Source organism: Cherax quadricarinatus, chromosome 78, assembly GCF_038502225.1.
Source record: "Cherax quadricarinatus isolate ZL_2023a chromosome 78, ASM3850222v1, whole genome shotgun sequence".
Taxonomy (NCBI): domain Eukaryota; kingdom Metazoa; phylum Arthropoda; class Malacostraca; order Decapoda; family Parastacidae; genus Cherax; species Cherax quadricarinatus.
Genome location: NC_091369.1, coordinates 9,160,734 through 9,183,248, shown reverse-complemented (window position 1 = coordinate 9,183,248; position 22,515 = coordinate 9,160,734). Strand labels below are relative to the sequence as shown.

The 22,515-nt window shown below is 40.0% G+C and overlaps 1 protein-coding gene across 7 annotated transcripts in view; it reads right to left on the bottom strand.

The window, feature by feature from the left end:
- Tsp26A (Tetraspanin 26A) overlaps positions 1–22,515 on the bottom strand; it is a 257,157-nt gene that overhangs the window by 45,031 nt on the left and 189,611 nt on the right. For 4 of the 7 annotated variants that reach the window (XR_011394181.1, XM_070101678.1, XM_070101681.1 and 1 more), the window contains exon 3: positions 10,216–10,289. Coding sequence is in view for 6 of the 7 variants with exons in the window: in XM_070101678.1 (XP_069957779.1) it covers positions 10,216–10,289 (74 nt within the window). In the remaining variant the exon portion in view is untranslated. Of the gene's footprint in view, positions 1–7,118; positions 9,182–10,215; positions 10,290–22,515 lie in introns of those variants that run through there. The other 3 variants (XM_070101677.1, XM_070101676.1, XM_070101675.1) reach the window with 1 other exon arrangement.

Below are 22,515 nucleotides of genomic sequence, written 5' to 3'. Positions count from 1 at the left end.
ATTAAAGGCTCCCCATTTATATTTACCCCTGGCACCCCAAATTTACCTACTACTCCCTCCATAACATTTTTACCCACTTTAACATTGAAATCCCCAACCACCATTACTCTCACACTTGATTCAAAACTCCCCATGCATTCACTCAACATTTCCCCAAATCTCTCTCTCTCCTCTACACTTCACTCTTCTCCAGGTGCATACACACTTATTATAACCCACTTTTCACATCCAATCTTTATTTTACTCCACATAATCATTGAATTAATACATTTACATGTATAGTCCCTCTTTTCCTGCCATAGCTTATCCTTCAACATTATTGCTACTCCTTCTTTAGCTCTAACTCTATTTGAAACCCCTGACCTAATCCCATTTATTCCTCTCCATTGAAACTCTCCCACCCCCTTCAGCTTTGTTCCACTTAAAGCCAGGACATCCAGCTTCTTCTCATTCATAACATCCACAATCATCTCTTTCTTATCATTTGCACAACATCCACACACATTCAGACTTCCCACTTTGACAATTTTCTTCTTCTTATTCTTTTTAGTAATCTTTACAGGAAAAGGGGTTACTAGCCCATTGTTCCCGGCATTTTAGTTGACTTTTACAACACACATGGCTTATGGAGGAAAGATTCTTATTCCACTTCCCCATGGATATAAAAGGAAAAGTAATAAGGCCAAGAACTATTAAGATAAAATCAAAGAAAACTCAGATGAGTGTGTATAAATAAATGTGTACATATATGTGTAGTGTGACCCAAGTGTAAGTAGAAGTAGCAAGACATACCTGTAATCTTGCATATTTATGAGACAGACAAAAGACATCAGCAATCCTACCATCATGTAAAACAATTACAGGCTTTCGTTTTACACTCACTTGGCAGGACGATAGTACCTCCCTGGGTGGTTGCTGTCTACCAACCTACTACCTTTCTTTGTCGACATTTAAAAGTTCCTCAAAATATTCTCACCATCTACCCAAAACCTCCATCTCCCCATCTACTAACTCCCCTACTCTGTTTTTAACTGACAAATCCATTCATTCCCTAGGCTTTCTTAACTTGTTTAATTCACTCTAAAATTTTTTCTTATTTTCATTAAAATTTCTTGACAGTGCCTCTCCCACTCTATCATCTGCTCTCCTTTTGCACTCTCACCACTCTCTTCACCTTTCTTTTACTCTCCATATACTCTACTCTTCCTATAACACTTCTGCTTTGTAAAAACCTCTCAAAAGCTAACTTTTTCTCTTTTTATCACACCCTTTACTTCATCATTCCAACAATCACTCCTCTTTCCTCCTGCACCCACCCTCCTATAACCACAAACTTCTGCCCCACATTCTAATACTGCATTTTTAAAACTATTCCAACCCTCTTCAACCTCCCCCCCCCCCCACTACTCATACTTGCACCAGCCCACCTTTCTGCCAATAGCTGCTTATATCTCACCTGAACTTCCTCCTCCCTCTTACTTCTTGTTGCCATTTTCCTCTTTTCCCATCTACCTCTTACTCTAACTGTAGCTACAACTAAACAATGATCCGATATATCAGTTGCCCCTCTATAAATGTGTACATCCTGGAGCCTACCCATCAACCTTTTATCCACCAATACATAATCTAACAAACAACTTTCATTACATGCTATATCATACCTTGTATATTTATTTATCCTCTTCTTCATAAAATATGTATTACTTATTACCAAACCTCTTTCTACACATAGCTCAATTAAAGGTTCCCCATTTTCATTTACCCCTGGCATAAGAATTTTTTTATGGCCGTTGCTGCAACCTAGCCAGTAATAAGAACATAAGAAAGGAGGAACACTGCAGCAGGCCTGTTGGCCCATACTAGGCAGGTCCTTTACAATTCATCCCACTAACAAAACATTTGCCCAACCCAATTTTCAATGTTACCCAAGAAATAAGCTCTGATGTGAAAGTCCCACTCAAATCCAACCCCTCCCATTCATGTACTTATCCAACCTAAATTTGAAACTACCCAAAAATGTCATTTTTAGACATTTTTCATATTTTTTCATATTTTTATGCCTAATGCTTCAAAATACAAATTGGTAACCCTCTGGGTGACTGTAGGTACAGCTGCTACAATAGACCAGGCTATCTCAGTGCCGACCAAGGGTCAAAAGGAAGAGGAGGTGCGCCGCTCTGAGTGACCGCAGCAGACCCTTGGGACACGTAATTTTGTCTTATATTGTACAAATTTCTTACACAATGCCTCGCCCAAAGAGACAGTATTCGCGTACGATCAGCAAGGTCAGGAAGTGAAACTATGAAAAAAGCTAGAGAAACGAAGAAGACAGCAGCAGAGAGTGAGGCAGCTCATCACCACCACCCCGTCTTCACCTACATATACATCTGTCTTGAACACACCTGTGGTTACATATGTGACAACCTCACCACTAGTCATAGATAAACACAAGCTAGGTATGGGGTTATGGACTGGGAAGATACTAGAGTGGGAGAGTAAATGGCGGATGCTGCAGGCCGCTGCTGGCATCACTATCGCTCGCCATATTATGGCCTATTTTATTCATTCTAGAGTATATATCATGTTTCTATGTTATTAATATTGTTTATTATGTCATGCCTCCTGAGAGGCTGGAACGGATTAATTGCATTTCAATTAATTTAAATGAGGAAAATTGACTCAGCATATGAACAAGGTCACATAACGGATTAAGTTTGTAAGCCAAGGTTCCACTGTATTCAGAAATATTTTTATTGTTTTTTGAAGTTTCTCAAGCAAGTCTTTGAAATTCCATTTTCTCTACTAAATATAAAATATACGTTGTAAAAAATGCATTGGAGTAATATTGACCAAAACTAATAGATTTTAATGAAATTTTCATATTTAACTGGAATCCAAATTTCTAAATACGATATTAGACTGTTGAAGTATAATGTAATATTTTTGCAGTGCTACTGGCAGTGAACTAAAGGACACAGTGGTAGATGATACAGTGGTGGTAGTATCAGTGCATACATGTATGCCAGTCTGCCCTTACTACCCAAAGGAATGTGGATTTAATAAATTAACACTCATTCAGCGACCTTTTTCATTACTTATAATTTATCTATCAATTATACACACTTCGAACTCATCCATACCATATTTCAATGATGATTTAAGAACATAAGAAAGGAGGAACACTGCAGCAGGCCTGTTGGTCCATACTAGGCAGGTCCTTTACAATCCATCCCACTAACAAAACATTTGCCCAACCCAATTTTCAATGCTACCCAAGAAATAAGCTCTGATAACTCTATCCACTCATTTGCAAGTCCCACTCAAATTCAACCCCTCTCACTCATATATTTATCCAACCTAAATTTGAAACTACCCAAAGTCCTAGCCTCAATAACCCAACTAGGTAGACTGTTCCACTCATTAACTACCCTATTTCCAAACCAATACTTTCCTATGTCCTTTCTAAATCTAAACTTGTCTAATTTAAATCGTAATAAAGTTGGTAGAATTACCAACAATATGTAAAGTAAAAGGACACAAGTGCAACTAATATGACATTTATTGTGGCAACGTTTCGCTCTCCAGGAGCTTTATCAAGCCATTACAAACAATACATGGACACAGAGGGTATATAAAGGCTCAGAGTGAGGTGCAATACTAGTGAGGTACCATTTCGATGTTCACTAGTGATAGTAGTAGTAGTAGTAGTAGTAGTAACAAAAATAATACAATATGGAAGAGCAATTAATTCGTACATGAGTAAAAGGATATAAAAGCTATTACTTAGGTAACATAAAAATAGGTTGGACAAATATAGACCGGAAAGAGGCAGGTTTTTTTTTTTTTTTGGTGTTCACTCTCTGTAATGTGCTTTGTGTAGTATAACAGGAGAGACTATGTGATGGCAGGGTTTACTGTTTTCAGGAGGATTCTTGCTAAGACTTCGGAGATGGTGAAGCTGCCGTTGTTTTGTTTAATTGTATTCGAAACAGCGATCAGTGCTGATTCAAGGCACTTGCGTCTGCGGAAATTAGTTTCTTTGATCACTAATTGGGCGTCTCTGAATTTCATGAGATGATTGGTGGAATTTCGGTGTTGTACACAGGCATTGTTTAAGTTGTCGTTCCTACATGCGTAAATGTGTTCATTGAGGCGGGTGTCGAGGTTTCTTGCTGTTTCACCTACGTAGATCTTGTCACAGCCTCCACAGGGTATAGTGTATACTCCTGCATTGACTGGTTCGTGGTGCTTGGGTTTTGTCCTGGTTAGATCCATTATTGAAGTGGTAGAAGCGATGGCGACTCTGGTGTTAGCTTGTGAAAGTACTTTTGAGACCTTTAGTGCAACCTGGCTGTTGGGAAGAATTATAACTTTGTTGGGAGCGGTGTTGATGCGTGGAGAATTGATGATCTGAAGAGCTCTTTTCTTGCAGTCTTTGATGAAAAAAGAAGGAAATTGTAACTCAGTGAATGTTTGGTGAATGTAAGTACATTCCTCGTCAAGAAACTCAGGACTACAAATTCGGTATGCTCTTAGGAAAAACCCGATGATGATGCCTCTTTTGGTCTTGGTATCTTGACTGGAATAGAAGTGTGTGAGATCATTTTTATTGGTGGGTTTCCGATAAACTTGAAATCTTAGGTTGTTGTCTACTTTGTGAATGAGGACGTTGAGGAAAGGTAGCTTGTCATTGGACTCTTCTTCTAGTGTAAACTGAATCGCTGGTTCAACTGTGTTGAGCCTTGCCTGAAGATCCCGTACATCAAAACGTTTTGGAGTTATTACGAGGACATCGTCCACGTAACGTAACCAAGTGACGCTTGAAGGGATGATGTTGGCGAAGTGTTCGGACTCTAGGTGTTCCATGTATAAGTTGGCTAGGACGGCACTTATTGGGGACCCCATTCCCATGCCATAGGTTTGTTTGTAGAGCTTGTTATTGAAAGAAAAACAGTTGAAATTAACAGAGTTCAATCAAGTCAACAAAATCTCCGGGAGGTAAAGGAAGATTAAGGTCCCGGTTGACTTTACGTCGTAGAACCTCGATGGCTTTTTTGGTAGGTACTTTTGTGAAGAGGGAAGTCACATCCAAACTGCTTAGTTTCTTGTTACGGATGGAGAAGTTACAGATGCGGTTGAGAAGGTCGCCTGAGTTCTTGCCAAACATCTTTCCTGCCTTCTGGGGACCATCAGCCCCGCTCATCCTAAACACTCAGGTGACCTTCTCAACCGCATCCGTAACCTCTCCATCCGTAACAAGAAACTAAGTAGTTTGGATGTGACTTCCCTCTTCACAAAAGTACCTACCAAAAAAGCCATCGAGGTTCTACGACGTAAAGTCAACCAGGACCTTAATCTTCCTTTACCTCCCGGAGATTTTGTTGACTTGATTGAACTCTGTGTTAATTTCAACTGTTTTTCTTTCAATAACAAGCTCTACAAACAAACCTACGGCATGGGAATGGGGTCCCCAATAAGTGCCGTCCTAGCCAACTTATACATGGAACACCTAGAGTCCGAACACTTCGCCAACATCATCCCTTCAAGCGTCACTTGGTTACGTTACGTGGACGATGTCCTCGTAATAACTCCAAAACGTTTTGATGTACAGGATCTTCAGGCAAGGCTCAACGCAGTTGAACCAGCGATTCAGTTTACACTAGAAGAAGAGTCCAATGACAAGCTACCTTTCCTCGACGTCCTCATTCACAAAGTAGACAACAACCTAAGATTTCAAGTTTATCGGAAACCCACCAATAAAAATGATCACACACACTTCTATTCCAGTCAAGATACCAAGACCAAAAGAGGCATCATCATCGGGTTTTTCCTAAGAGCATACCGAATTTGTAGTCCTGAGTTTCTTGACGAGGAATGTACTTACATTCACCAAACATTCACTGAGTTACAATTTCCTTCTTTTTTCATCAAAGACTGCAAGAAAAGAGCTCTTCAGATCATCAATTCTCCACGCATCAACACCGCTCCCAACAAAGTTATAATTCTTCCCAACAGCCAGGTTGCACTAAACGTCTCAAAAGTACTTTCACAAGCTAACACCAGAGTCGCCATCACTTCTACCATTTCAATAAAGAATCTAACCAGGACAAAACCCAAGCACCACGAACCAATCAATGCAGGAGTTTACACTATACCCTGTGGAGGCTGTGACAAGATCTACGTAGGTGAAACAGCAAGAAACCTCGACACCCGCCTCAATGAACACATTTACGCATGTAGGAACGACAACTTAAACAACGCCTGTGTACAACACCGAAATTCCACCAATCATCTCATGAAATTCAGAGACGCCCAATTAGTGATCAAAGAAACTAATTTCCGCAGACGCAAGTGCCTTGAATCAGCACTGATCGCTGTTTCGAATACAATTAAACAAAACAACGGCAGCTTCACCATCTCCGAAGTCTTAGCAAGAATCCTCCTGAAAACAGTAAACCCTGCCATCACATAGTCTCTCCTGTTATACTACACAAAGCACATTACAGAGTGTGAACACCAAAAAAAAAAACCTGCCTCTTTCCGGTCTATATTTGTCCAACCTATTTTTATGTTACCCAAGTAATAGCTTTTATATCCTTTTACTCATGTACGAATTAATTGCTCTTCCATATTGTATTATTTTTGTTACTACTACCACTAGTGAACATCGAAATGGTACCTCACTAGTATTGCACCTCACTCTGAGCCTTTATATACCCTCTGTGTCCATGTATTGTTTGTAATGGCTTGATAAAGCTCCTGGAGAGCGAAACGTTGCCACAATAAATGTCACATTAGTTGCACTTGTGTCCTTTTACCCTAATTTAAATCCATTACTGCGGGTTCTCTCTTGGAGAGACATCCTCAAGACCTTATTAATATCCCCTTTATTAACCCTTCATCGCGCAATTGGTCCGAAAATTTGAAATTCGAACTGAACTCCCTATGGTGGATAGAGTAACTCAATACAAGGTCACTGATCCCATATAAATTGATTTCTGATGGTTAGTTTTCGAGCAATTGCCAATCTCCGAAGACCGAAAATATTAGGCCGCCCCCGACAAAGTGATTAAAAAATTCTATGTTGCAAACTTGCAATTGTTAATAAAACACACCAAAACAATTTTTTAAATTTAATATACAAACAGACAATATAAAAAACATAAATGGAACTTTTATCAAAACATTTTTTAATACTTACAAAAATATAAAAAGGAAGCAAATATCAACAATGCCAAATTGCAAAGTGATGCAAGTTTCAATCCCTATATTCCTGAGATTCATTTGGAAGACCAATGATTCTATATTGCTAATTGGCAAGATGGAAGTCTGTGAAACAATTTCTATCAGTCTTTATGCACAGATTTACTTTGCATACACTACAGACGAATGACGATGTTACCGTTTTTTTCGAGGTGCTGCAATACTTGCAAGTAAACGGCCTTTGCCCTGCCATTGGAAAGTGCATTAGAGTCATGTCTTTCCTAACACTGTCATCAGGCAATTCTGCACGTGTTCCCCTCCCAGGTTTCACTATGCCAACACCATTGGAAGTACATGGTGAATTAGTTGGTGAAGGTCTTGGAGTTGTTCTTAGGCTGCTCCCTCTAAGGTTTTGTCCTTTAGACCTTGCAATTTCAGAGATAGAATTCCTGAAATACTTCAGTTGCATACACTTTTGCTTTATTGCTCGAGAATCACGGCAATAAAGCACCCATGCATTCACAACAGCAAGATCAATAATATAGGCAAATAGCCGCATGTACCAACGTTTTGATTTCATTGGTGTTTTGTAGAGATGCACCAACATGTTGCTTTTGTCAATACCTCCCATGTTTGCATTATAGTTCTTGATGACTGCAGGGCACGATATTTTCTCTTTCCTCTTTGTACCCTTGTTGTATCTCTCAACAAGACTCATGGGCTCGACCCCAATATCAGTTGTCACTAAAGTCACAACTTTGGTGTCCTTCCATCGTACAACAAGGACACCATCATTGTTGTTGAAGCAAAAATTGCCCCTGACCACACTGTTTTTTTCCATTTGTTTGATAGGCACCAGATGTGGCTTACCACATCTATTGTCACGTACTGTTCCAGTGTATCTGCAGTTATACTTATCTCTTAGTAGCTTGACCAAAGGCATACTTGAAAAAAAATTGTCAGCATAGATTGCTGATGTGTTTGTCTTGTTCATAGTTTGTGCAAGTACCAGAACAATCTTTGTACTTATTGGAAGTTTACATTCTTCCTGTGGCAGCTGTATGGGATGTGTGTCAAAAGTTGTTGTGCCTTGATACATGAGTATATCATGTATGAGTCCATCTTGACTTGCACGACAAAAAAGTTTGAAACCCCACTTATCTGGTTTTGTTTTGATGTACTGCCTTAGGTTTCCAGCAGTTTTACCCTTGAAACCAACCATGACTTCATCAATAGATTGCTTGGGTGTAGCTGGAATTTTCAAGCAAGCATTAGTTAGTTCAGTGTAAAGAGGCCTTACTTTGTAGAATCTGTCATTATCCTTTTTTGTGTTGTCATTGAAATGAATATGACTTCTAAGGTACCTAAACCTCTTAGACGCCATGCTCTCTGCAACCTGTTGGCTCCTAAAACCAGCTTTCCAATAGTCTTCGAGGGATGGTAGTGAATTAATACCCATGAACAACAAAATACCTATGAACCTCATGATCTCTTCAGAATCTGTTGAAAAAGTACTATTTACGTCTTGTTGCCTTGTATACAAATTTGTTTGATATACTATGTTATCTATCATGGCTGGAGTAACGAACATACGAAAATACTCATATGGAGACCTAATTGCAAGAGGCTTTTCATGTTCATATGCCGGCAAAGGATCATTTTCAATGTCATCTACGGTCCACTCAGATGAAACTTGAAGAGCAATATTCTCATGGATCTCTTCCTCATCCGGGTATTCCTCAATCCTAAAAGTTTTCTTTTTCCTCATTACTTTCTGCTTTTTGGCTGGCCTTTCTTCCCTTTCTTCCTCATCATCAGTTGACATCTCTGCATCCTGTGCATCCGTTGGCAAGTATTCATCACCACTATCCAGCAATTCTGGTTCGTCTACCTCTGGTTCTGAGTCACTGTCTTCAGAAACGCAGATATACCTCGACCTGCTGGTCGACTGCTCCCCATAAAACAGCCTCTCATGGAACTGGAAGGACAATAGAAACCTCCTGTATAAATCCAGACCACTACAGAGTTCATATATGCAATTGAAAATTTTTTATAAATATTTATTTGACTAAAATTGGACATTCCCGGAAACTCGCGCAATACCGAAATAATTCGGACTAAAATGCATGCACTTTTTTCAACTGCATGCTACACTCATATTATGCTTCACACGGACTTTAGGTATATATCAAAATATGCCTAAACTATTCATGTAAGCACTAAACACAACAATCAGTACTTACCGACATTGTAGAATATATAATCCAAGAGTAGATTAGCAAGGGTGGAGGGAAAAATGTGCGTGTGTTCGAAGCAAAGCCGCTAGTGTTTATATTTTGATCTCTCAACCAATGGGAAGGCGGCAGAAGCGAACTGTACTTAGCTGAAGAGACTCAGGGAAGGCTTGTGATTGGTTGGAACTAAAGAACGGGAAGCTGGCTGCGCGGGGCGCGAAGTATGACACGCGCCAAAAACACGTAATTAATACCGAATTATTTCGGCCCACCCCGATAAAGGGTTAATACCCATCTTCCACTTATACACTTCGATCATGGCCATCTGAAGATACAGTGCTTCAACACCCAATTGTAAAATTCTTCAATTAAACATCTTTACATTCCTGTTCTTTTACTGATTTTAATAATTAGTACAGTGAGGAGCAACCTAGTTATAATTGCAGTTTTTTCTTTTGATGAGATTCACTATATACTGTATACAGAATACAAAAAATGAATTTTTTTTTTTCACACCAGCTGTCTCCCACCGAGGCAGGGTGACCCCCCCCCCCAAGGAAAATCAGTTTTTCTTTTTACATTTAGTAATTTATACAGGAAAAGGGGGTTAATAGCCCATTGTTCCCAAAAAACTATGTAAATACATAGTGCAAGATACAAGACTGATACATTTACTTACGCATGCTGGTTGTATAATACATATAAGATTGACATATTTTCTTACACATGCTAGCAACCAATATACAGCATAATATACAAGACTAATATATTTACTTACACATGCTAGCAAGCAAGTGTTTTCTCTCAGGGCACCAACACAACCAGTGAAACCAATAGTGAAGGTAATCAACCCTGAAATGGAAAATTAACAAGTAACTAGGTTGCACATGGCAGCATTCTTTACAAATCTGAAGGCTAAAGAACCAACAGTGAGGCAAATTCATTAAAGTATTGAACTTTGTATAGAAAGGGGTTTAGTTATAGGTAATACATATTTCAAGAAAAAGAGGATAAATAAGTATACAAGATATGATGTAGGGCGAAATGACAGTAGTTTGTTGGATTATGTATTGGTAGATAAAAGACTGTTGAGTAGACTTCAGGATGTACATGTTTATAGAGGGGCCACAGATATATCAGATCACTTTTTAGTTGTAGCTACACTGAGAGTAAAAGGTAGATGGGATACAAGGAGAATAGAAGCATCAGGGAAGAGAGAGGTGAAGGTTTACAAACTAAAAGAGGAGGCAGTTAGGGTAAGATATAAACAGCTATTGGAGGATAGATGGGCTAATGAGAGCATAGGCAATGAGGTCGAAGAGGTATGGGGTAGGTTTAAAAATGTAGTGCTAGAGTGTCCAGCAGAAGTTTGTGGTAACAGGAAAATGGGTGTGGGAGGGAAGAGGAGCGATTGGTGGAATGATGATGTAAAGAGAGTAGTAAGGGAGAAAAAGTTAGCATATGAGAAGTTTTTACAAAGTAGAAGTGATGCAAGGAGGGAAGAGTATATGGAGAAAAAGAGAGGGGTTAAGAGAGTGGTGAAGCAATGTAAAAAGAGAGCAAATGAGAGAGTGGGTGAGATGTTATTGAGAGTGGGTGAGATGTTATCAACAAATTTTGTTGAAAATAAGAAAAAGTTTTGGAGTGAGATTAACAAGTTAAGGAAACCTAGAGAACAAATGGATGTGTCAGTTCAAAATAGGAGAGGAGAGTTATTAAATGGAGAGTTAGAGGTATTGGGAAGATGGAGGGAATATTTTGAGGAATTGTTAAATGTTGATGAAGATAGGGAAGCTGTGATTTCATGTATAGGGCAAGGAGGAATAACATCTTGTAGGAGTGAGGAAGAGTCAGTTGTGAGTGTGGGGGAAGTTTGTGAGGCAGTAGGTAAAATGAAAGGGGGTAAGGCAGCTGGGATTGATGGGATAAAGATAGAAATGTTAAAAGCAGGTGGGGATATAGTTTTGGAGTGGTTGGTGCTATTACTTAATAAATGTATGGAAGAGGGTAAGGTACCTAGGGATTGGCAGAGAGCATGCATAGTTCCTTTGTATAAAGGCAAAGGGGACAAAAGAGAGTGCAAAAATTATAGGGGAAGAAGTCTGTTGAGTTTACCTGGTAAAGTGTATGGTAGAGTTATTATTGAAAGAATTAAGTGTAAGACGGAGAATAGGATAGCAGATGAACAAGGAGGCTTTAGGAAAGGTAGGGGGTGTGTGGACCAGGTGTTTACAATGAAACATACAATAAATGAACAGTATTTAGATAAGGCTAAAGAGGTTTTTGTGGCATTTATGGATTTGGAAAAGGTGTATGACAGGGTGGATAGGGGGGCAATGTGGCAGATGTTGCAGGTGTATGGTATAGGAGGTAGGTTATTGAAAGCAGTGAAGAGTTTTTATGAGGATAGTGAAGCTCAAGTTAGAGTATGTAGGAAAGAGGGAGATTATTTCCCAGTGAAAGTAGGCCTTAGACAAATGTGTGATGTCACCGTGGTTATTTAATATATTTATAGATGGGGTTGTAAGAGAAGTAAATGCGAGGGTCTTCAAAAGAGGTGTGGAGTTAAAAGATAAAGAATCACACAAAGTGGGAGTTATCACAGTTGCTCTTTGCTGATGACACTGCTCTTGGGAGATTCTGAAGAGAAGTTGCAGAGGTTGGTGGATGAATTTGGAAGGGTATGTAAAAGAAGAAAATTAAAAGTGAATACAGGAAAGAGTAAGGTTATGAGGATAACAAAAAGATTAGGTGATGAAAGATTGGATATCAGATTGGAGGGAGAGAGTATGGAGGAGGTGAATGTATTCAGATATTTGGGAGTGGACGTGTCAGTGGATGGGTCTATGAAAGATGAGGGGAATCATAGAACTGATGAGGGGAAAAGGGTGAGCGGTGCACTTAGGAGTCTGAGGAGACAAAGAACTTTGTCCTTGGAGGCAAAGAGGGGACTGTATGAGAGTATAGTTTTACCAACACTCTTATATGGGTGTGAAGCATGGGTGATAAATGTTGCAGCGAGGAGAAGGCTGGAGGCAGTGGAGATGTCATGTCTGAGGGCAATGTGTGGTGTGAATATAATGCAGAGAATTCGTAGTTTGGAAGTTAGGAGGAGGTGCGGGATTGCCAAAACTGTTGTCCAGAGGGCTGAGGAAGGGTTGTTGAGGTGGTTCAGACATGTAGAGAATGGAACGAAACAGAATGACTTCAAGAGTGTATCAGTCTGTAGTGGAAGGAAGGCGGGACAGGGGTCGGCCTAGGAAAGGTTGGAGGGAGGGGGTAAAGGAGGTTTTGTGTGCGAGGGGCTTGGACTTCCAGCAGGAATGTGTGAGCATGTTTGATAGGAGTGAATGGAGACAAATGGTTTTTAATACTTGACGTGCTGTTGGAGTGTGAGCAAAGTAACATTCATGAAGGGATTCAGGGAAACCGGCAGGCCGGACTTGAGTCCTGGAGATGGGAAGTACAGTGCCTGCACTCTGAAGGAGGGGTGTTAATGTTGCAGTTTAAAAACTGTAGTGTAAAGCACCCTTCTGGCAAGACAGTGATGGAGTGAATGATGGTGAAAGTTTTTCTTTTTCGGGCCACCCTGCCTTGGTGGGAATCGGCAAGTGTGCTAATAAAATAAATATTACAATATTTGTTGAAAATTATAATATACTCTACATGTAATGAATAAACATATCTTTGAGGAAATGCACATGAAAATATAATATAAAATAATAAAGGAGAAACTTTAACAATAATGTACTCTTATGGTTAACAGAAAAAACTTCCCGCATACCATATGATCCTGCCGCAAATACAAAATTATGTCCTTTCTTCATACTATGTCTTACTGTATTTTATAAAGCTTGCCACCACTTAACCTCTTAAATATGGAGCTCCCAAAAATTAAAATTACTGTGTGGAGGCAAGATTTTGAGGAGGAGGAGGAGGAGGAGGAGGAGGAAGAGGAGGAGGAGAAAGAAAGAAAGAAAGAAAAAAAAATCTTACAAATTGAATGTTTTCTTTTTATGAATCAAGTAAGACTAAAATAAGTGAAATTTCATAAAAGCTTTCAATTTCATGGTGTTGAAATTTGTGAAAATAACCATTTGTTGGCAAAAACGTAAATGCACCAGTGATATTTACGTTTTACTATTAATGCCAAATTATGATTTTTCAGCTTTATTTTTTTTTAATGTTTAACACTACATAGGCTAGTTTCTAATGATATTAAATGTGTTTCAGTATGTTTTATTACTTCAAGCATGGGGAAATGCATAGCCCAATATTTCTTCACTTTCAATATGTAGTTAACCCTTTGACTGTTTCCGACGTATAAATACGTCTTACGAGCCAATGTTTCTGACGTATTTATACGCATAAATTCTAGCAGCTTCAAATCAAGCAGGAGAAAGCTGCTAGGCCCACATGTGAGAGAATGGGTCTCCATGGTCAGTGTGCACCATATAAAAAAAATCGGGGAGCCAGTGGTGCATTGTGGGAATGCCATTTCAGTTGTCATTTTTCAGCATGTCTAGTGGTAAGAAATATGTGATTCCCCAGCAAATCTGGGACTCTTCTCTTCCCAAGTGATGCTCTAACACAGATGGAAGTGTCAGTGAAGATCAATTTCATGATTTGGAGGAGTTTGAGACCAAAAGCAATGGAGGAGGAGGAGGGGAGGAAGAGGAGGAGGAGGAGGAGGAGGAGGGAAGGAAGAGGAGGAGGGAAGGAAGAGGAGGAGGAGGAGGAGAAGAGGAGGAGGAAGAAGAAGATGTAATAATATTGTTCCCTTGAAGCAAGAAAAAAAAAAGTCCACCCCATGACAGTGACAAGATAAGGGGAGATAACATCTGATAAGAGCTGACTTTGATGAGCGTAAAGGAGGGTAATATTACATGACCATCGCCTCCCTTTGTTTTTGCTGGTACACAAACATTTCTGTCTGTCTATTTGTCTGTCTGTCAAGCTCCCTGTCTGTCCATCTAGCTCTCTGTCTCAGAGAGAGCCACAAGACTGTGTCATCACGTTTACTCACATCTTCAAGCAGAGTATAGCACTTTGTCTGGATTTCTTGGGTTATCCTAGGTAATTTACACTATGTATACTTGTATTTATGTGTACCTGTGAGACAGAGATAGGCAGACAGAAAGAGAGACAGATTGAAAGATATAGAATGAGGGAGAAAGATAATTAGATAGAATGGAGGAGGGGAAGCAGCATCCGACCCCATTGTTTTGACAGGGGTAGGGGTAGTGACTAATGAGATAATATGTCACTTTGACAGCTGCCGACTTCTGACTCAAAACAATTATAAGCCACACACTCGCACACAAGGAGGAGGAGGAGAAGGAGGAGAAGGAGGAGGAGAAGGAGGAGAAGGAGGAGAAGGAGGAGGAGGAGGAGAAGGAGGAGGAGAAGAAGGAGGAGAAGAAGGAGGAGAAGAAGGAGAAGAAGGAGGAGAAGAAGGAGGAGAAGAAGGAGAAGAAGGAGGAGAAGAAGGAGGAGAAGAAGGAGGAGAAGAAGGAGGAGAAGAAGGAGGAGAAGGAGGAGGAGAAGGAGGAGGAGAAGGAGGAGGAGAAGAAGGAGAAGGAGAAGAAGAAGAAGAAGGAGAAGAAGAAGAAGGAGAAGAAGAAGAAGGAGAAGAAGAAGAAGGAGAAGAAGAAGGAGAAGAAGAAGGAGAAGGAGAAGAAGAAGAAGGAGAAGAAGAAGAAGGAGAAGAAGGAGAAGAAGAAGAAGAAGAAGGAGAAGAAGAAGAAGGAGAAGAAGAAGAAGGAGAAGAAGAAGGAGAAGAAGAAGAAGGAGAAGAAGAAGAAGGAGAAGAAGAAGAAGGAGAAGAAGAAGAAGGAGAAGAAGAAGAAGGAGAAGAAGAAGAAGGAGAAGAAGAAGAAGGAGAAGAAGAAGAAGGAGAAGAAGAAGAAGGAGAAGAAGAAGAAGGAGAAGAAGAAGGAGAAGAAGAAGGAGAAGAAGAAGGAGAAGAAGAAGAAGGAGAAGAAGAAGAAGGAGAAGAAGAAGGAGAAGAAGAAGGAGAAGAAGAAGAAGAAGAAGAAGAATTGTTTGTTTGTTTGTTTGTTTGTTTGTGTAAACAAGTTTTGTAAACAATATATTGATAATTATGTTTGTGTGCTTATTGTGTTGTATACAACGAGTGTATATATATACATTGCACCTTACTTTGGTCTCATAGGCCACATAAGTTATGTGAAAAAATAAAATAGTGAAAAAAACAACAAACCTTCAAATACAAGTAAACTAAAGTTTACCGGGTGAGCGGCAGTCGCCGCTGTTGCCATACGCGGCTCATTTTCTGCAAACTTCACGGCTCTATATCTCGGTAAGTACCAATGGCAAAAATTTTTTTTTTGGACTAAAACACTCAGAAAAATAATCTTAACATTTTCATAAGAAAAAATAATTTTTTTTTTTTTTTGAATATTTGGCGACATAGAATGACAGTTTCAGAGAGGGGCCTGAAACAGTCAAAGGGTTAAATTAAAGCAAGTTGTGTTTCTTCCTTTTTTTTTTTTTTTTTTTTTTACACTTTGGTCTTCTAATATTATGTACAAGGAATCTCTCATTACAAACTGTGTCAAGGTCTAATACTACTCAAAGCAATGAAGCAAGTTTATTAAGGTACACAAATTATCATACATAGTAACATGTGTAAAATACCTAGGATAGCCCCCCCCCCCAAAAAAAAAAAAAAAAAACTTACTTCCATTGGGGTCCTAGGTTAATTATTTACATATTTAGGTTCAAGGAAATATCCTGGGTTATATAAACATTGTAATTGTTTCAAGGTGTAATACTCATGGAAACTATGAAATAAGTACAATGTCTGATTACACTAAGTTATCCTAGGTTAAATCTACATAGTGTGCTTGACTGAATTCAGTTGATAAAATCAGGTCTGCTAGTTTGGAAGTTGGTAGTGGAACAGATTCTGGTTTCATTGTTGATGTATGTTAGTTATATTGTGTTACCTATGCACTGCGTGGACCCACCTGGTCTTAGATATTTTTCAAAAGCAAAAGGAAGTTGTAGACCTAAACAGTTGAGTCAAGGTCAAAAATACAGTGGACCCCCGCATACCATACGCATCACATAACGTTCAATCCGCATACCGCTCACTTTCATCGCAAAAATTTTGCCTCGCATACCACTCAAAAACCTGCTCACCGCTCTTCGTCCGAGACGCGTCCAATGTGCGCCCTTAGCCAGCCTCACATGTGCCGCCGGTGGCATTGTTTACCAGCCAGCCTCCGCGGTAACATCCAAGCATACAATCGGAACATTTCGCATTATTAGTGTTTTTGGTGATTTTATCTGCAAAATAAGTGACCATGGGCCCCAAGAAAGCTTCTAGTGCCAACCCTACAGCAATAAGGGTGAGAATTACTATAAAGATGAAGAAAAAGATCATTGATAAGTATGAAAGTGGAGTGCGTGTCTCCGAGCTGGCCAGGTTGTATAATAAACCCCAATCAACCATCGCTACTATTGGTGGTACAGCTGCTGCTGCTGTTGTACCACCGTCAGCTGCTGCTGCTGCTGCTGCTGCTGCTGTAGTACCGTCTGCTGCTGCTGTAGCATCGTCTGCTGCTGCTGTAGCACTGTCAGCTGCTGCTGCTGTTGTACCACCGTCAGCTGCTGCTGCTGCTGCTGTAGTACCGTCTGCTGCTGCTGTAGTACCGTCTGCTGCTGCTGTAGCATCGTCTGCTGCTGCTATAGCATCGTCTGCTGCTGCTGTAGCACTGTCAGCTGCTGCTGCTGCTGCTGTAGCATCGTCTGCTGCTGCTGTAGCATCATCTGCTGCTGCTGTAGCACTGTCAGCTGCTGCTGCTGTAGCACTGTCAGCTGCTGCTGCTGCTGCTGCTGTAGCACCGTTGTTGGTGTGGCTTATTGAGAATACCAAGAAACAATTAACCCCAGAGGATTTGCCACCCAGGATAACCCAAAAAAGTCAGTGTCATCGAAGACTGTCTAACTTATTTCCATTGGGGTCCTTAATCTTGTCTCCCAGGATGCAACCCACACCAGTCGACTAACACCCAGGTGAACAGGGAAAAATGCCTGGAACTAGTGCTCATATTGGTGAATTTAAAGCCAGCAAAGGTTGGTTTGAGAGATTTAAGAATCGTAGTGGCATACACAGTGTGATAAGGCCTGTTCTGGAAGAAAATGCCAAACAGGACCTACAGTACTCAGGAGGAAAAGGCACTCCCAGGACACAGTGTCTCATCAGTCATTGCTGCATCTTCAATAAAGGTGTCATTTATTCTTCATTTAGTAGAGTAGTACATGCACAATATATATTGTGCATGTACTACTCTACTACTGTGCATGTATCCTTCTCTTTGTGTGTAGGAAAATGTATATTTCATGTGGTAAAATTTTTTTTTTCATACTTTTGGGTGTCTTGCACGGATTAATTTGATTTCCATTATTTCTTATGGGGAAAATTCATTCGCATACCGATCATTTCGCATAACAATGAGCCCTCTTGCACGGATTAAAGTCGCTATGCGGGGGTCCACTGTATTGGCAGGTGGCACATTTAAAGACAAAAAAAAAATCTGTCCATAATAAGTCTGAGACACAGCCATCACCTGCTCATGTAGGTTGAAAGGTTGAAAGTCCAAAACCTTTTATTTTTTTTTTAACACGTCAGTCGTCTCCCACCAAGGCAGGGGGACCCAAAAAGAAAGAAAATCCCCATCATCATTCAACACTTTTGCCTCACTCATCCATAATCACTGTCTTTGCAGAGGTGCTCAGATACAACAGTTTAAAAGTCCCTCCACACTGCCAATATCCCAAACCCCTCCATTAAAGTGCAGGCATTGTACTTCCCATTTCCAGGACTCTAAGTCTGGCTAACCAAAACCATTATCAATATCATATTACTGATGGAATACAATACCCACAAGTTGATGAATAAGTTGCATATGAAACACTTGGGTATCTTTTTAGCAGCAATAAAGATACCCAAGTGACATAGGTGTCTCTCATTGACCACTATCATAAGCTTCCCATTCTTCAATATATTTACTTCACCATTTAAAGAGGTTATGGTAGGTGCAGTGCTCTCTATATCAATTAACTGTTTTTTAAATCATATTAGATCACTACAAAGTCACACCCCAAAAAAAATGTGGGAAATAGTGTTTCTTTCTTTCAATGCACCGGCCATATCCCACCAAGGCAGGGTGGCCCAAAATGAAAAATGAAGGTTTCTCCTTTTTCATTTAGTAATATATACAGGAGAAGGGGTTACTAGCCCCTTGCTCCTGGCATTTTAGTCGCCTCTTATGGCACACATGGCTTACAGAGGAAGAATTATGTTCCACTTCCCCACAGAGATACTATAGTGTTTATGTATAACAAAAATTCAGGACAAACTTCAGTCACTGATTTTTACCAGAATCTACATTTTCTATTTTAAGTTATTTATAAACCTCAAAGTCTATGGATTTTGCCTAAGAGTAGAAAGCAACCTTGTATAGATGGAAAGTTCCAAGCATCCAATAGGGGAAGAAAAAAAAAAAAAAAAAAAAAAAAAAAAAAAAAAAAAAAAAAGGTCATGAGAACTGGGCTTTTGTGAATCCCTGGTCAAAGCCTCCATCAAAGAGCAAGATGCAGGAACTGAAGAGGAATTAGCACATCCTTGTGGACTAAGGAGGCCAACAGATTCAATGCTACTTGTAGAGTAGGGAGGCCAGCAGACTCACTGCTACTTGTGGACTAGGGAGGCAAGCAGATTCACTGCTACTTGTGGACTAGGGAGGCAAGCAGATTCACTGCTACTTGTGGACTAGGGAGGCAAGCAGATTCACTGCTACTTGTGGACTAGGGAGGCAAGCAGATTCACTGCTACTTGTGGACTAGGGGGGCCAGCAGATTCACTGCTACTTGTGGACTAGGGAGGCCAGCAGATTCACTGCTACTTGTGGACTAGGGAGCCCAGCAGATTCACTGCTACTTGTGGACTAGGGAGGCCAGCAGATTCACTGCTACTTGTGGACTAGGGAGGCCAGCAGATTCACTGCTACTTGTGGACTAGGGAGGCCAGCAGATTCACTGCTACTTGTGGACTAGGGAGGCCAGCAGATTCACTGCTACTTGTGGACTAGGGAGGCCAGCAGATTCACTGCTACCTGTGGACTAGGGAGGCCAGCAGATTTACTACTACTTGTGGGCTAGGGAGGCAAGCAGATTCACTGATACTTGTGAACTAGGGAGGCAAGCAGATTCACTGATACTTGTGGACTAGGGAGGCAAGCAAATTCATTGCTACTTGTGGACTAGGGAAGACAGTAGATTCATTGCTACTTGTGGACTAGGGAGGCCAGCACATTCATTGCTACTTGTGGACTAGGGAGGCAAGCAGATTCACTGCCACTTGTGGACTAGGGAGGCAAGCACAATCATTGCTTATTGCCACTTAAGAAAAGTAGTGAGTCTCCAAAAGCAAGAAAAAGTCACAAAATACAAGCATTCCATCGTGGTTTTCATTTGGCTGTGTGCTGTACGAGACTCCATAACGAATCCCAGTAAACAAATCCACGGGAGTCCTGCTTTTCAGAAGGAAGCAAGAATTATAGGCAAACCATACTCTCTGCCATAACAACAACTGAAATAAGGAGACTGGATTACTAGATACTGATGAGAAACCATACAGTTCAAGATACTGTAATTGAGAGACTGTCTAATATGAGAGACTTGGCATTTTCACTCTCCAACACACTACTTTTGGGTTGAGTGCCATTTTGGGAAATGCTAAGAGAGTATTTAGGGGATTTTAAACCAAGTGAGACAGTAATTGTGGGAGGGAACATGAATGCTGAAGTGGGAGAAACTGTTATAGAGGGTGTGGTAGGTAAGCTTGAGGTACCAGGTGTAAATGATAATGGGAGGTTTTTGACTGAACTTGTATACAAAAGGGTTTGATAATAGGTAATACATATTTTAAGAAAAAAAAAAAAGGATAAGTATAAAGGTATGATACAGGGCATAATGTACAGTAGTTTGCTGGACTATATATTGGTAGATAAAAGACTGATGGGTAGACTGCAGGATGGGCATGTTTACAGAGGGGCCACAGATATATCAGATCACTGTTTACTTGTAGCTACAGTGAGTAAAAGGTAGATGAGCTACATGGAGAACTGCATCAGTAGGTAAGAGAGAGATAAGGGTTTATAAACTAGAGGAGGCAGTTAGGGTAAGATTGAAACAACTATTGGAAGAAAGAGGGGCTAGTGAGAATATAGGAAATGAGGTGAAGAGGTATGGGGAAGATTTAAGAATGTAGTGTTAAAGTGCTCAGCAGAAATGTGTAGTTACAGAAAAGTGGGTGCAGGAGGGAATAAGAGCGATTATTGGAATGAGGTAGTGAGAGTATTAAGTAAAAAAGTTAGCAGCTTAGAGATTTTTACCAAGTAAAAGTGATACAAGTAAGGAGGAGCATATGGAAAAAAAAAGAGAAAGGTTAAGGGAGTGATGAAGGAATGTAAAAGGAGAGCAAATGAAGAAGTAGGCGAGATGCTATTAACAAATTTTGCTGAGAAAGAAAAAAGTTTTGGAGTGAAATTAATAAGATGAACAAATGAACAAATAGAAGAGGAGAGTTATTAGATAGAGAGTTGGAAGTACTGGGAAGATGAAGGGAATATTTTGAGGAACTGCTAAATGTTGACGATGATAGGGAAGCTGTGATTTTGTGTATTGGACAAAGAGGTATAACATGTTGTAGGAGTGAAGAACAGCCAGTTATGAGTGTGGGGAAGGTGGGTGAGCCAGTGGATAGAATGAAAGGGGGTAAAGCTGATGGGAGTGATGGGATAAAGACAGAAATATTAAAAGCAGGTGGGGATATAGTTTTGAAATGGTTTGGTTTTTTATTTAATAAATGTATGGAAGAGGGGAAAATACCTAGGGATTGGCAGAAAGCATGTACAGTTCCTTTGTATAAAGGAAAAGGGGACAAAAGTGTGTAAATATTATAGGGAAATAAGCCTGTTGAGTATACCTGGTAGAGTGTATGGTAGAGTTATTACTGAAAGAATTAATAGTAAGACGGAAAGCAGGATCACAGTTGAACAAGGAAGCTTTAGGAAAGGTAGAGGGATGTAGACCAAGTGTTTACAGAGAAGCATACAGGTGAATAGTATTTAGATAAGGGTATTTACAGAGAAGCATACAGGTGAATAGTATTCAGATAAGGGTAAAGAGGTTGTTGTTGAATTTATGGACCTGGAAAAGACATATGACAGGGTGGGTAGAGAAGTAATGTGGCAGATGTTGCAAATGTATGGAATAGGTGGTAGGTTACTGAAAGCTGTTAAGAGCTTTTACGAGGATATTGAGGCTCAGATCAGAGTATGTAGGAGAGAGGGAGATTATTTCCCAGTAAAAGTAGGCCTTAGACATGGATGCGTGATGTCACCATGGTTGTTTAATATATTTACTGATGGAAGTGAATGCTCGGGTGTTGGCAAGAGGTGTGGGACTTAACCCTTTGAGGGTTTTGGTCGTACTAGTACGTCTTACGCGTAGGGGTTTTTGACGTACTAGTACGCATAAATTCTAGCAGCCTCAATTCTAGTGGGAGAAAGCTGGTAGGCCTTCATATGAAAGAATGGGTCTGTGTGGTCAGTGTGCACAGTCTAAAAAAAATCTTGCAGCACACAGTGCATAATGAGAAAAAAAAAACTTTGACCATTTTTTTGGAATAAATCAGCGACTTTGCAGTGTATTTTCGTATGGTATTTATTGTTGTATTCTAGTTTTCTTGGTCTCATTTTATAGAATGGAAGACATATTACAGAAATTGAGATGATTTTGACTGGTTTTACAATGAAAGGTGCCTTGAAATTGAGCTCAAAGTAGCAGAAATGTTCGATTTTTACCAAACTTCAAAAGTAAACAAATCGTGCCAAGCGTGCAGTACACGTCAACTGGTGAGTCTAATATTCTTTCACAAGTGCACCAATAATATTTATACCATTTTTTACACTAATGCAGTAGTCTGCATAACAGTAAATCTTATATTTTTTGTGAGAATAAAAATTCAAAGTGGAAAGCAAAA